The 14,952-nt window shown below is 32.5% G+C and overlaps 1 protein-coding gene across 1 annotated transcript; it reads left to right on the top strand.

Annotated features, from left to right (window-relative positions):
- Positions 1 to 50: 50 nt before the first annotated feature.
- On the top strand, positions 51 to 7,864 carry LOC125056723 (EGF domain-specific O-linked N-acetylglucosamine transferase). Its single transcript, XM_047659997.1, has 8 exons — positions 51 to 574; positions 710 to 800; positions 1,022 to 1,122; positions 1,252 to 1,428; positions 2,047 to 2,321; positions 3,482 to 3,816; positions 5,732 to 5,834; positions 6,829 to 7,864. Exons 1-8 carry the CDS (start codon positions 256 to 258, stop codon positions 6,985 to 6,987), a joined length of 1,560 nt encoding a protein of 519 aa, XP_047515953.1. The 5' UTR covers positions 51 to 255; the 3' UTR covers positions 6,988 to 7,864.
- The last annotated feature ends 7,088 nt before the right edge of the window (positions 7,865 to 14,952 follow it).

Here is a 14,952-nt window from a genome sequence, read left to right as displayed (position 1 = left end):
AAACTGTGGTATGTTGTATTGTCACAACGGACATAGTAATCTGTGTAGTGTCAGTTCGCGACGTTGCCATGCCAACTGGCAACCGCTTTGTTCTGTGATGTTGTTTTTCTATTTCAATTTTTAACCACACTTCAAGTATTTCAACTTTCAAAACATTTTACGATGGACAAGTTTTTTAGGCTACATTTATGAATTACTTTAGAGCTAAGAGTGAAACAGATTGTTTTAATTACTTTAGTGCTGCTATTATCAACAATGTTATTAACATCACTTATTATCCTTCTATTCTGGAATCACAATGCATCTTCCTTTAATTTAGAAGATATAAATTTGCCGTTGGAACATATCCCATATTTCTTTAATTCATTTCCTACTTACGCTGAATCTTGTTCGAAGGACGTTAACTGCCCATATACGTCATTACTTACTAAAGAGGCTTGCTGGGGCTATGATACAAGCAATTGTATAAAAAATAATTCTTATCATGTGCGCCCTCGTTGTCCTGGAGATCACAAAGGTTGGGTTAAAACGAAAGAAGCTCAGTATGAAACATTTTATACACAGGCAGACTTTGGTGAGATATATTAATACCCTGAATTACAATGGTATCATATATGTATAATTATTAATTAAGAAGTACTAGTTCTTTACTTTCGCCAGCGATGTGAGGGTGTGTAATACTTATTAAAAAATACTTTTTACCATACAGGTTATATAAAAGAACAAATTGATGAGCTTATGGTAATGTGTGAAGCTTCTGTACCTGATGATAGTTCTCTTGAATGCTCAAAATATTTGAGGTAAGAAATATTTGTTTGTGTGTAGCTTTATAATATACACAATCTTATCTTCTTTCATAATTTTCTTTCTCTGATAAAATATTGCAAGTTATGTATTGATGCAGATTTGTTTCTCTGATTGTAATCAAACAGTGCTAAAGCAATATACACACAATACGACTTATAGCACAGATGTAGTATATATACTTTATTATAGGATAAATGTTTCTGTAATTTTTTAGGTTCTGTAGAGGGAGAAATCTTATGCTTAATTTTACTGGGCTCATTGGTCGTGGAGATAATTTAAGATACAAAATGGATATCTTGGGTCCTAGACAAATTGGTAAGTACTTAGTCTAATTTGCATTTTTTTTAGGGTCACATTTTTTTATGCTGCAAATTAATAGATATACTTTGCTTTAAACACCATTATTACAAAAGAAAACCTTAACATAAGATTTTATTTTTTTAGGAGGTCATTGCAATTTTTATGCAGACAGATTAATGAAGGAAGCTGAACACATGAGTGCTCTGCAGTCTTGGGGCCCTGAGTTTATTAATTTTGTGAAAACTCCAGAGAGACCAATTACTGACGGGAAGTGTGATATTGTTATAGAAAAACCAACTTATATAATGAAATTGGATGCAAGTGAGTTTCTGAACACTACAAATATTTTTAATTGGACTTATTATAATGTACATAAAAATATTTTTATAAAAAAACTTACTAAATATTTAAATAACAAACATTTTGTCCTTTATGTGAGGTGTAAAATTAGAAGGAAGACTAAAGAAAATTATTGAACTTATAGAGCTCATATTTTTATATTATAAAGCATGTTGTGTTTTAATGGTTGGATTTAAAGTGCTGAAATAATTAGATACACACAAAAAACTTACTGATACATACATTTGTCAGATGTTTTTAAATTACTCCAATAATGGATAATATTATTTGAGTAACTCAAATTAGTTGTTTGGGTAAATTTATAAAAATAACTTAAGTAAAAGCGAAAATAGTGACAATGAAGTAAAAGTTGTAACAATTGTATATTACTAAAGTTAATTCTCTAGATGCAGAGATCTTATGACAAACAATTGTAAACACACAAATCAAAATTATAGATAAATATAATATTTAAAGTTACTGTATTTAGAAATATAAAAGAATTACATTATGCATCAGGCTATACTAATGGTAAAATATGTGAAGGGAAAAAACTTATCATAATAATTATGATACTATACATATAATTTTTTTTTTCAGCTGTGAACATGTATCATCACTTTTGTGATTTCTTTAATCTGTATGCATCTCTGCATGTCAACTCGACCCATCCATCAACATTTTCTAGAGATAATAACATTCTCATATGGGAAACATTTACATATACATCAGCATTTAAAGATACATTCAAAGCATTCACAATGAATCCAATATGGGATTTGAAAAGATTCCGAGGCAAAGTTGCATGTTTTAAGAATGTTGTGTTTCCATTATTACCTCGCATGATTTTTGGACTGTATTATAATACGCCTGTGGTAAGTTGTATTACTAATTTATGTAACATGTGACGTGTTTAAACATATGTTTTAAGTAATTAACTAAGGGTCTATATTTATTTTAATATATTGTCGGAAGAGATGTCTAAAAAACCCTAATCCTGCAACTCCTATACAAGTTGGTTTTAATAAAGACGCTTTGTTGCACTAATAGTTTTATTAGTTTATATGAAACTAGCTGACCTGGCTAACTTCGTTCCGCCCTACAACCTTATAATATCGTTGTTACTTCAATTTAACTTATTTTAGGATTTCATTAATGTTAAGTATTACATTAATACAACTCTTTTGCAAATACAGAAATGTTTTATTGCTTGCCATTGCGAAAGAAGAATGGCAGTTTTACACATTAGGCATCTTCTCTCTAGCGTCAATATGGCGATACTGCATGTTAAGCACTTTCTGATATCCAACATCTTTTGATCAGGATCAAAGCATGGTTATGCATCTCCTCATTCACCTCAAGATCGGAATTTCTTGAACTGACACGAATTCGACGTAAAATGATGCGTAGTTTTGTCAACAGATGGCACCATATGGTTTTTGCATTCGTAAAATTAATTAATTAATTTACTGTTATTCGATAACTTATCCGATATTTTATTGCTTATTCTGCTATTCGGGACGGAAACATATCCAACAAATCAAAAACCATGGCAATCGGTCCAGCCGTTCTCGAGTTATAAGTATTGTAACAAACACGACTTTCTTTTATATATATAGATATATAAATTTACATGCTATTCTTATTGAACTTTGATTAATAAAGAGCCTAATTAATTTAAAAAAATACAATTGACTAGAATTTCACTATAAAAATATTTGATGATAAAACTATATTAAATGACTGTAGTTCTCAATTAAGATTGCGCTGCAAGTTCTTTAACGGTATTTTGTTACATAATTATGACAGTTGGTTGGCTATTCCAATTAAGCAACGTACATCTTTACGGGTTTAAGAGATTTTAGATGTTAATTTATGTATATGAAATAATTAAATTACGTCAATTGCCTATTAGTTCAAGAACTTGGTTTACCTTTACATTAAAAGCTTATTTTTAATTAAATTTTTTTTATTATATATAACTTTAGGAAGAAACTGTTGCATTTTTATACATCTTAATAAAATTATGTTACAGATATATGGCTGCGAAAGGAGCGGTTTATTTCACGCTTTTTCAAAGCATATAATACATTCTTTAAAAATACCATTACATGTACGTAAAAATGATAAAGTAAGAGTGACCATACTATCGAGAGGGACGACTTACAGGAGTATTTTAAATGAAGAAGAGATAATAAGAGAGTTACTCAAAGTGAAAGGGTACCATGTGGAAAGAGTGGTGTACGACAGAAATGCACCATTTACAAAGCAATTAGAGATGACGCATAATACAGATGTGTTTATAGGAATGCATGGAGCAGGATTGACGCATTTACTGTTTCTGCCTGATTGGGCATCAGTTTTTGAAGTGTAAGATATTTTTTTTGTCTATGATATGATATCTTTTAATTAGACAATATTGCTTTGTTATTAGATATTTCTCTAGCAAATTCTACAATCTTTATGTTTCTTTGTTTTCTTTTGGGCAAAAATGTTTATCAAAATGATTCAGCATGCCATTAAATTAATTAATTCTTTAACTGTCCTATTTCTTTTTATCTAGTTTTGATAGAAATATATGTAATGACGAACGTCAAAACGATTCTTTATAGATTTATACATAGAGTATCGAATATATAAAAATATTCTTAATGTTTTTACTCAAACAGAATAAAGTAAAAAAAAAAATATTATACAAATCAATTTCAGGAAGATTATATCAAAATATCCTTTATTTCGCAATGTGTGCAATTTCTATTTCTATATACTCTATAATATGAAAATTTTAGCTTTTCTGTGGATATGTTCGCTTGCACGTTTGGCGCCATTAGTCATGCAATATTTTTAAAAGCTACTCCTTATTAGGTTTCGTTAAAAAATAATTTGTATCCCCGGGTTTTTGTCCATATTGTCAGATTCCTAACGTAATTTGCGTAAACAGTTTTTTCGTAAAATCGCTTTTTAGGACGATTAGGATTAGGATTTACTTTATCGATATGTACGCGCCTTAATAAATTCGCGAATTGAGGCCACAAACAAGGTAGCAAGTGTTGCTTATCACGGCTGTTCCTCAGGAAGCTGTAGACTATTTTTGTCGGTGTTTTGACAGTACCAAGTTTATACATCCTAGAAGCATGACTAAAAAAGTTATGCAAAACATTTAATGAAACTTGCCTGTATCTACCGAAGGATCGAACACTGCTGTTGAGACTGCATGTTGCACCACGATGTATTTAAAAAATGGATGCGTGTACTTATGTACGATGATACGTGTTCAGTTTACATTTGAAAAATTAAATAAATAAATATTTATTATTATTCTCTTACATATAGGGTATGTTCCGATATACACTGCGACCACTGTACAGAGTACTGTCAATTTAGTATACTGTGAAACCGTTTCTCTATAGCCAGCTATACTGGTTACAATTTAAAACGGAACGCAGTCCAGTATACTAGTCAGCTTCGTTTTTCGACACAGTTTTCAAATGAGTGCATCAAAGTTTTTCAATTCAACAAGAAAAACTATTATTGGAGTATTATCGCATTAAAAAATCTATATTAATATTAACTGTCAATTGCATTAATACTACAAAGAAAGTAAGTTAGAATTTTAAATGTTTGTTATTAAACTGTAAGTTATATCAGCCGTTAGGCATTCAAGTGGTTTTGATTGATCACGTGATCAAAGCACTGCGAGTACCTTACCTCGAAAACGCCAGTGCTCGCAGTAGAAGTATAGCGGGGATTTGTGACGTCATATATTTCCTAGGACGCTGCGGCTGTATACTGCAGTCCATAGCGGAACAAATTTTTGAACAGTGGGAGCACTATACAGTACTCGCAGTGTATATCGGAACATACCCTAAGTGTAACATACATTCTATTATTATTCGAATGTTGTTTTTAAGTTATGTCCAATGCCGTAGCATCTTCCGTGGGCAACTTCATTATGTTAATTTTATGTCACGATGCGCGCGCATCGTAAAATCTCACTCATCAATTTTTCATAACGCGCGTAAAGAAGTATAACTTTAGAAAATTGTTACGGCTATCAAACAATTTAATCACCTTTAAAGGCAAGGCCTTTATAGTGTGGGAGTTTACTGATCATAAGTTTTGACCAAAATTATAAATATCTTAACTGTTTTTATTACTGACATTTGCATGCCTATTTTAATATGGTTGATTTTTTATTAATGAAACAATCTGAATGTACCACTTTCGTTGCAAATAAATAATTTATTTATTTATATAATTTTACGTTTGATTAATTAAATTTCAGTTATAATTGCGAGGATCCCAACTGTTATTCGGATTTGGCAAGACTTCGTGGACTTAAATATGTGACGTGGACGGATAAAAATAAATTAGTACAACAAGACGAAGTAAGTTCTAATTAAGAATCCTTTTTTTGCTGTGTGATCACGTACACATACTTAAAACTGTAGAAGTTTTGCATTACAATAGGATCAGGATATATCTAGACAAAAGCAATGTTGGCCTAGTGGCTTCACTGGGCGACTTCTCCCTGAGGTCGTAGGCTCAATCCCCGTAGGGAACTAATGGACTTTCTATGAGCGCCTCTAACACTTTCGTACAGCGAAAGAGAACATTATTAAACTGGCATGTTTCAAATAAAAAACTCGAAAGTCATGTGTCAGACAGAACGACGTGTGTTTTTGTTTCATAGACAAGTAGGCTGATCACCTACTTGTCTATGAAACAAAAATCATGAAACGGGTGCAATCTGACGCCAAAACCATATAGCGCCACTGAATTATTATTACTATATCAAGGCATTTATATAAAGCCTATTCCCAAAACATTCAATTATATAAGTGTATAAAAATATACATAAATAGAAAGCCATTATATACATAATTAACACATAAACAAAAAAGCACCAAATTCAGTGTTTTTTGTTTGTGTTTTCAAAATTCAGGTACACAAAGATAAGGTTCTTTCTAGGTAAACGTGTTAAAATATTTAACCTGAATTTTGATGTGAAACATCTATAGCTTCGTAAAACCAATGTTTGGAAAAAAATAGTAATATTGATTTTGTTCATATTTAGTTCCTGTCGTAATCTATTTTATCCATATTACTTTTTTTTATGGCTCTGGCACGGTTTGTGCATTAGCCAGCGTCAAGTATGAGATTTTTAAATTCGACCGTGTCCTCCATGTATGGTTTAGGCACTCGCCCGGTACCGCACAACCCTCCCAAAGGTCGAGAACAAATTTAAATTAAATTAAAACTTGCCCTCGAACTGGGAATCGAACCCGGTACCCCTCAACTAGCTGCCACTTAATAAGACCGCTAGACTATGAGGCCCCCATCCATATTACTTGTTCAAAATAACTGCATTTTTTTTTTCAGGGACACGGGCCAGGCGGTGCGTCTCATGCGAAATTCACGAATTATTCGTTTGATGTGAAAGAATTTCTGAGATTGGTGGAAATATGCGCCTCGTACGTGCGACAACGAGACGATTTCAAGAATTTTATTCACGCATCGGTTTCTCGCGATGAATTATAGAAATTGTGTATTAGCTCTTCGAATGTCTTACGTTTATGAAACTACGGAATAGATGTATGCGAATTATGTGATTAAACTGATTTATAAAAAGATTTCATAGATTTTGCATACGCTTGAAATGAAATAGCATTTATAATTATCAAAGCGGTCTTTATGATGATAACAAAGAGCTTAGTGATTTTAAAAATATATAATTTTTGCATTTGTTAATAACGTTTTAGATTTTGGAACGAACATGTAAAATTGAACTTTGTGTCATAGAAAATTGAACTTTATATCTTGCATACAAATGTTTTCCTTAAAATCGACACGAATTTTTAAAAATTCTCGCAAATACTTAGTACTTTAATCAATTCACATAAAGTTCGTTACGTATCGTTCAAAGAATTCAATTTCTAGAAAAATGTTCTAGCATAATAACCTTAATATGTTTAATTTAATTCGTGCTTAGTAATCTATGATAACACTGCGGTACTAATTTGAAAAATGCCATGTTACTAGTGCCAATAAAAAAAATGTATATGTATACTTATACATTCCGTTCACCTTATGTGGACATTCTAAATATTCTACATTACTGAATCTCTTCATTTTACGATCTGGGGGTTTGGATAAAAACCCATGGTGCGTGGAATTCGTTTATTCCTGCTGGAGTTCTTGCTCATTATCCGTAACCGCCAATCTCATGCTGCGCCTGAAGCACACTCGTTCTGAAAAAAAAACAACAACAAGCACTCAGAACACAGTATACCCGCAGTAGACACAAGTCTTGTGACCACAGCACTGAATTTAAGTTAGTAGTCCAGTCAGTCAAGACAATTAATTCATTATAATTCCAAAAGTTTTCAAATTTTGATGTAAGGTCGGGAGTGGTATTAAAACAAACTATAAAATTTTGCAACCTGCTCTGCGGTCCGGAACATTGTTAAAAATGCAATAAATGATAATTTGCTCAGTTCTTGAGACCAAAATTCCAAAAGTTCTGCAAAGTTGGAGTGGTGTTAAATATATTATTTTACATCACGTGTCAAATTTGCAACCAATTTAAGTGTACGGAACATTTTTTGTTATTAAAAATTAATGTTTTTCTTTATTAAACTGAAGGAAAACGTTCCAAAAGTTCTGCAAATTTGACAGATATATCGAAAATAAAATAAATAACAAAAAATGTTCCGTACACTTAGGTTGGTTGCAAATTTTATACGTGATATGAAATATTATATCGAAAACTTCCCCAAGTTTGCAGAACTTTTGGAATTTTTTTCACGACCATACAGCAAAAATTAATTTAATTGCAATTTTAACAATGTTCCGGACTGCGGACAAGGTTGCAAAATGAGATTTATTGTCGTCCCAATGTACCATTCACTTGACCGAAGTTTGAAAACTTTTGGAATTATTATCAAATTTTCGATTTCGAATGTCTATAATGACTGGTCTATAGGCCCTTGAAGATTCTTCGCGACCGGAGTACTCACCGCCAGCCGACACCTCTCCAATCCAATGCACGATTACTGCCTCAATGCAACGCGTGTGTCCCCCTATGCCTATACGCACTCGTAATATTCCCCCGTTGCTGGATCTCTCACTCCCCCAGGATCCCCTGACCTTAGACCTAAAGCCTCATCCTCTTGAGCAAGGACCACGCTTACTTTTGATGATACTTTTTTTATTCCTGTTCGGTTCATGGAGTCTCCACCGTAGCGTTAAGTTATTCCGATAAATGGAGTGATTTTGATTGAAAATTATATTATTTTCTAGAATGAACTTTCGAATTTGTCAACACGCGACTACTACGAGTATACTAGTAGAATATGGCCTTTACTGCCGTCCGTAACAATAGTATGGTTAAGGTCCGTCAGTAACATTTTTAACTTAAGATAATATTAATTCTCCTAATTTTGTGATACTATGTTAATAGAAATCAATATCTGTATTAAGCTTCTAATGAATAAGTTAAGTTAAAGCGTTATTTCTAAAATATGTGATTACGAATTTAATAAAATGCTTCTGAATGTCATAAACTTTTTGTTACCATATTTCTTATCTCAACGAATATTTCTTATTATAACAGGTTCCTGACATGTAACAGTTTCGGTCTTTTAGATTTTTACTCACGAAAATCTAAACAACCAGTAATTAAATTGAAAAAATATATATTTCCAATTTAACAGCATTATGTGATATCGGAACTATTCACCCCTTTTTTGTTATACTCATTAGTAACGTAAAGTATTTTGAAATACATTTTTAAAATATCTCTTGTAAACAAACGCTTCTGAAAGTTCTACATTATCGTATAATGTTACCCTCCCAAGAGAAACATTTTTCTGGTCTTCGAAATTTTGAGTTGATGGAACTTAATAATCATTCGTATCTTTGCCTACTATATTTACACGTCCTTGCATACAATTATACATAAGATAACTACAAATCATAGAGCAATTTAGAGAAAATTAAATATTATTTGCATGGTGCAAAAAGCTTATTTGGCTAATAAGCGATCTCTTGGTGTAGACCTGTGGGAAAAAAAATAGTTCATAAAGTCTGAGGAAGTGCAAAAAGTTTAAAATGAAACTAGATGAGTTTCTCTAATTACACATTAGCCACGAGGTAATGCTAATAGTATTAGAAAAAGAAAATATTTTTTATATTGCAATTAACCGTTTATTCATTAATAGCCCTAATCAGCATATAATTTCATAACACTCATCGCGAAAAGAACGAAAGTATGAAATCGAAAGCAGTATACATATATGTTTAAAAAAAATGAAATATGTATTTTACCGCAATAATTGTTGGACTGATGGTAGTTATTAAATTTATTCAAGTTTATAGTACTCTGAGTCTGAATGGGGCATGATACACACATTTCTGCATGTGTTTTTATGTATTTTCATGGTAATTGTTGTTATTAGTTTTCATCGCCCTCAAACCAAAAACAAATATAGTTCTGTCAGGAATGCAACCCGGGATCTCGTTATTCTATGTGACATCTTCACTTTTTAAACATATTTATTTCATATACAACCTATTTTACGGACATAAAATAATTATACGGAATATTGTTAAATACAAACTTTCTCAAGCATTTATTATATAAAAGTATTAATCACGAATTTGTAAAGGATATTTCAGGCATCCCAAATATTTCGAATAAACAAATTACCTTTAGTGACTTTCTTGGCGTACAATAAAGAAATCGTAAAACAAAAGTAATATTTACAGACTGAAATTAATGAGCGCTGCCCGATCGGCCTGAGGCGGGCTTTTTGGACTTATTCAGATCGTATCGTTAATAAGAATCAAACAACTAATTGAAATAAATCCACCTTAAGTCGAGATCGAATCGCGTATTTATACATCTATATTTATTGATTTTATTGAAAATTGACTTTGGAATGTATATTGTTTTAGTTAAGTTAATCTTCTGTATATATTGCGTGAATTTGTTGCAATTATCGAGTTATGTAAACTCGACTTTTAATATTATTTACATTGGCAGTGGTAAAAAATTAAATAAATTTTAGTTTATTAAATAAGTTTTAATGTAATGCAATATCCTTAAATACACCAAAGAAATCAATAATTTGTATTTTATATCGGGAGCACACATCTTTGTAAAGGCAGTATGCCTGGTTGGAGCGTGCGATTCTTAATACTTCCGTCCTACTGCGGTCCAATATTTGTATATAGAGCCACAGGATTTTATTATTTTTATTTATTTTTAAAAAATTTTTTAGCAAATCACACATATTGAACACTATATGTACAATATGGATAAAAACACCCAGTACAATGTTTCCTAGTGTGTTTTTTGATGAGTGGTATCGAGCATGGTGGTCAGTAATGCGAGGATTGCGCAGATTCATGTCGTTGATAGCGATCGTAGGCGCCGGCTATTATTACTATTCTCTATATTTATCAGTACTCATTTACTTTGAATCGAGCCCTCAGTGAGTTTAGCATTTTTATAGGTTTTATCTTGGATTTTATTAAGTTCTTAGTAGTATACGAGTACCGTGCTCCAAGACACGAAGTGTTGACGATTTTATCCAATTAAGTATTGATTTTTTTACAAAATTATACACACTAAATATGTTACGTTCCGTTAAACTTAAATACTTTTTTTAATTAAAATAATCAATACTTATCTAGTACACATCACATGATTATAATTACATATTCTATATACAAACTTAATAATTTATATAAAAACAGAGATATTACATAGAACAAAGATTATTATTCCCTCTATTTAAGAGATAAGTCCAAAAACCTGACGGGTTGTGAAAACATTTCATTTTGCATTGATATTTCTTCGTAATCGCCCGAGAATCACACCCAAGACCTCCCGATTGATACACACACATGACCAATAAGTCAAATAAATGCTAGCTGAGTGAATGTTGAAGCCTGAGAAAAACTTATTTTGCGGCAGAAAAAAAAAATTTGCAATATAAAATCATTTGGAGATGTTACTTTTATCCATATTATTTCTATGTTTCATACGAATTGGACGCCAAATTGGAGGATAAGCAAACTACGACTGCTGAAAAAACAATTATATAGTCATCAGATCAGATCATACTACATATTGGGAATGACTTTAGATAGTAAACTCCAGTGGGGCCGACACATAGAAGGTCTTTCGAATAGGCTAAGTTCCGCAGCGTTCGCAGTAAAAAAGATACGCGATCTTACGGATGAGAACACAGCAAAGCTTGTTTATTTCAGCTATTTTCATAGTATTATGTCATATGGTGTTATTTTGTGGGGTAATGCAGCTGACATTAAATCGATATTTGTAGTGCAAAAGCGGGCTATAAGAGCGATCTGTGGGTTGTCCCCACGGGAGTCGGTCCGAAGCAAATTTAAGGAATTACATATTTTGACTCTGGCAAGTCAATACATTTATGAGAATATTTTGTATGGGCGGAAAAATATAGATATCTTTAAAAAGAATAGTAGCTTCCATAATTATAGTACTCGTAATAAAGACAAAATTAGCGCACCAACCAGAAGGCTGCATAAAACGAGTAATTCTTTCCAAGGCAATTGTATACGTTTTTTCAACAAAATCCCTAGTGAGATACAAGCGTTGTCAATAAATAAATTTAAATCGTACATTAAAGTAAAACTACTTGCTAAGGCTTATTATAATATAAATGAATATTTAAACGATCCTAGTGCTTGGCTATGAGTTGCTCCAGTATATATTATAGGTAACACGACTGAATCTCTCGGCTGCATTTCCAGACTCTGGGGCGATCGTCAACATCCACGACTGTTTTAATGTAAAGTGGGAACAAACCGTGATCCATGTGGTATCCAATTATTTCAGTATTATTATTATTTTCTTATGTAGCCAAGTCCACATTTCAAGGATCGTCATGCTCGCTTAAATGTCATTGCTTGTGGCGGCGTCCATGCGTCGGGTTGTCTCTCTCCCTAAAATATGGCGAGGGGGCCGATGGCTGGCCATGCGTCATACTCGTGAACGGGTGCTACTTGTGGTGACTGGTCGTACTTGAATTCGTGTATGCGGTGATGTTAATTATTTCGACTATGTGTTTGCGTGTTGTTCCCACGAGAATGTAAGTGTGTGCTCCTATTTCACCATGCCTCCTGCTGATAGGGGACAAGTCTTTGTTTTTATTTATGTTATTATTATTAATTACTTAAAATGTCATGTGGAACATGGTGTAATGGTTGCAGCTCCTTATAAACGTTGTGTAAAAAAAAAAACATGGCGATTAAAAAGAGTGGCGGAGAGTTTATTGCCAGTTCTTCTCTTCCGTTCTACGCCCTTGATTTGAGAACTGGCAGTAAATGTAGAATTAGAAGCATTAATATTTATTTCTTTAATGACGAATCACAAGTGTACATTGTGTTACCTACGTGAATAAATGATTTTTTAATTTGAATTTGAATTTACTGTCTGGTAATTTTTAGTTTTCAGCTCTCCCACTTGACATATCAGAAATATAAAGCAAAACAGTTTCATCACTGTAAACAATGAGCGGAATATTCCTTTAACTATAGAAAATGTACTATATCGTGATTATTTTGTGAAGTAACAAAAGTGTGAAAATATCTAGTAGGTCAAGAGGATTAAACACCTGTGAAGCTTTTTAACCTGACAGAGTGATTAAGGTGACAAATCGCTCGATACAGAAGGTAAAGACAAACATTCTTAGCTCTTACAAAAGCAACAATAGTCATCATCAATTACAGGCAATGGATCGGGCATTCGTCCGTTACTCCACTAGGGCATTCCCACGGCTAGTCGTGTTGCCGGAATATGTCCAAGTAATGTCGATAGAAAATTGTTTCTGATTGCATTCGCTCTCTATTTGTACCATTTATCTTCGCTGTTTATAAGAATTTTATAGACAAAGTACAAAGTCATTGTTTGGGATAAGTGACGGGTTTGATTTCGAGTCCCATATAACCTAGTTTAAATGTTAAATTGTTTTAACCTCAATACAGTATGCAAGGTGTAGATACATACTTAGATTTTACTTAGACGCCGTATTTTACAAAACAGTTGCGGATGTCGAAATTTTGAAAAAAACCTGAACTTTTATGACTTCTTTATTTCTAACAAAAATGATAATTACAGCAAAAATGAAATAACTGCAACTGATATTTATTTAACCTAAATCATAGTTCGATAACTTACATATTATATTACATTACGTAATTGCCACTGATTATGGTACCTAATCCACGTGGTGACAAAAATGGTCAACCCATGCTTACCAAAGTTATCATACAAAGCGGATACTTCTCAATCGAATATTTTATTGCAAGATAGTAATTATGCATAACGATATGAACCGTTGTTTTTACGATGCTATCGACAAACCGAAGAGAAATTACTCCGATGAAAAGATAATCTCTCGCAAACCGAATTATTGATCATTGATAGGAGGCGTGCAAACATGTCTTCTCGATTCGAGTTAAAATCACGCCCAAAATATAACTCGACTGTTTGTTTTCAGCGATTAAAACTGGCAATTTAATTTCAGTGTCGTGATCGTAAAGATTGTTGAATAACGATGATTATATAAGCCATAAATTTATTCCGCATTTTGAGGCAGCTATTTATGCCATTAAGTTTTAAGTTAAAGAATTTTAGTGCAGTTTCTATTACAATGATTAACAGAGCTCTTTAGCCAATGTTTACCTAGAATTTAAACGCTTATTAATGATACTGGCGAGCTTATTATTGTTGTTGCAAGTCTTCGACTTTTCAAAATTTGCAAAGCTTTTTATTTACTATAAGTTGTAACAGTATTAACTATTGCTGCTGAAATCTGAGCGCTAATCATCTGGCCTGTTGCTACTCAAAATTGATATGTTATTTCCACACCCGAAGTAGATTTGGGTTACGCCTTGGTGCCTCATTTTATCTCTCGGTCAATAAATATCAGATTAAGGTGCCGCTATTGTAGCCTTCACGCACAAACTAGTACCGTGGCTTTCAATAACGGTTCGCACTATGCAGATTATCAGTGCGCCGATAACCGCGACGTGAAAGTGATAGCGGTGACACGACGGATTGTGGAGCCACTGAGCTGCAGCACTCGAAGGTTCATTACTAAGTAGATCCTTTAATGATAACACAATAGTAAGGAGCATGGAATCTCTTAATAATAATCTAAAATTCCAGTTTATTAAACAATAACTAAATTGATGTACCTATTTGTAATTGTAAATAGTAAATTAACGGCTGAGGGCAACAAAATTAAGATTTATTTTCGATCGTTATATTATGGGTCTGTGTACTGATCAAAATGTGTTTAATTATTACTTTAATAAATAATTTTAATCGGTTAAAATTATAAAACTGTCCTGTATTTTTCGTGCTGCACAGTAAGTATGCACATTTTCTGGAACTATGAGAATCAAATCAATCATTAATTTTAATGATGTCGGTACTCAACCTTAGTTAATTAT

This window comes from Pieris napi, chromosome 15, assembly GCF_905475465.1.
Source record: "Pieris napi chromosome 15, ilPieNapi1.2, whole genome shotgun sequence".
Lineage (NCBI taxonomy): Eukaryota > Metazoa > Arthropoda > Insecta > Lepidoptera > Pieridae > Pieris > Pieris napi.
The sequence above is the reverse complement of the archived record's forward strand: the minus strand, read 5'-3'. Positions and strand labels throughout refer to the sequence as shown.

Coding starts and splice junctions, on each gene's coding strand:
- LOC125056723 (XM_047659997.1), top strand. CDS start 256: ATGTTATTAACATCACTTATTATCCTTCTATTCTGGAATCACAATGCA. Junction 575..709: donor TTATACACAGGCAGACTTTG/GTGAGATATATT, acceptor TTTACCATACAG/GTTATATAAAAGAACAAATT. Junction 801..1,021: donor GAATGCTCAAAATATTTGAG/GTAAGAAATATT, acceptor GTAATTTTTTAG/GTTCTGTAGAGGGAGAAATC.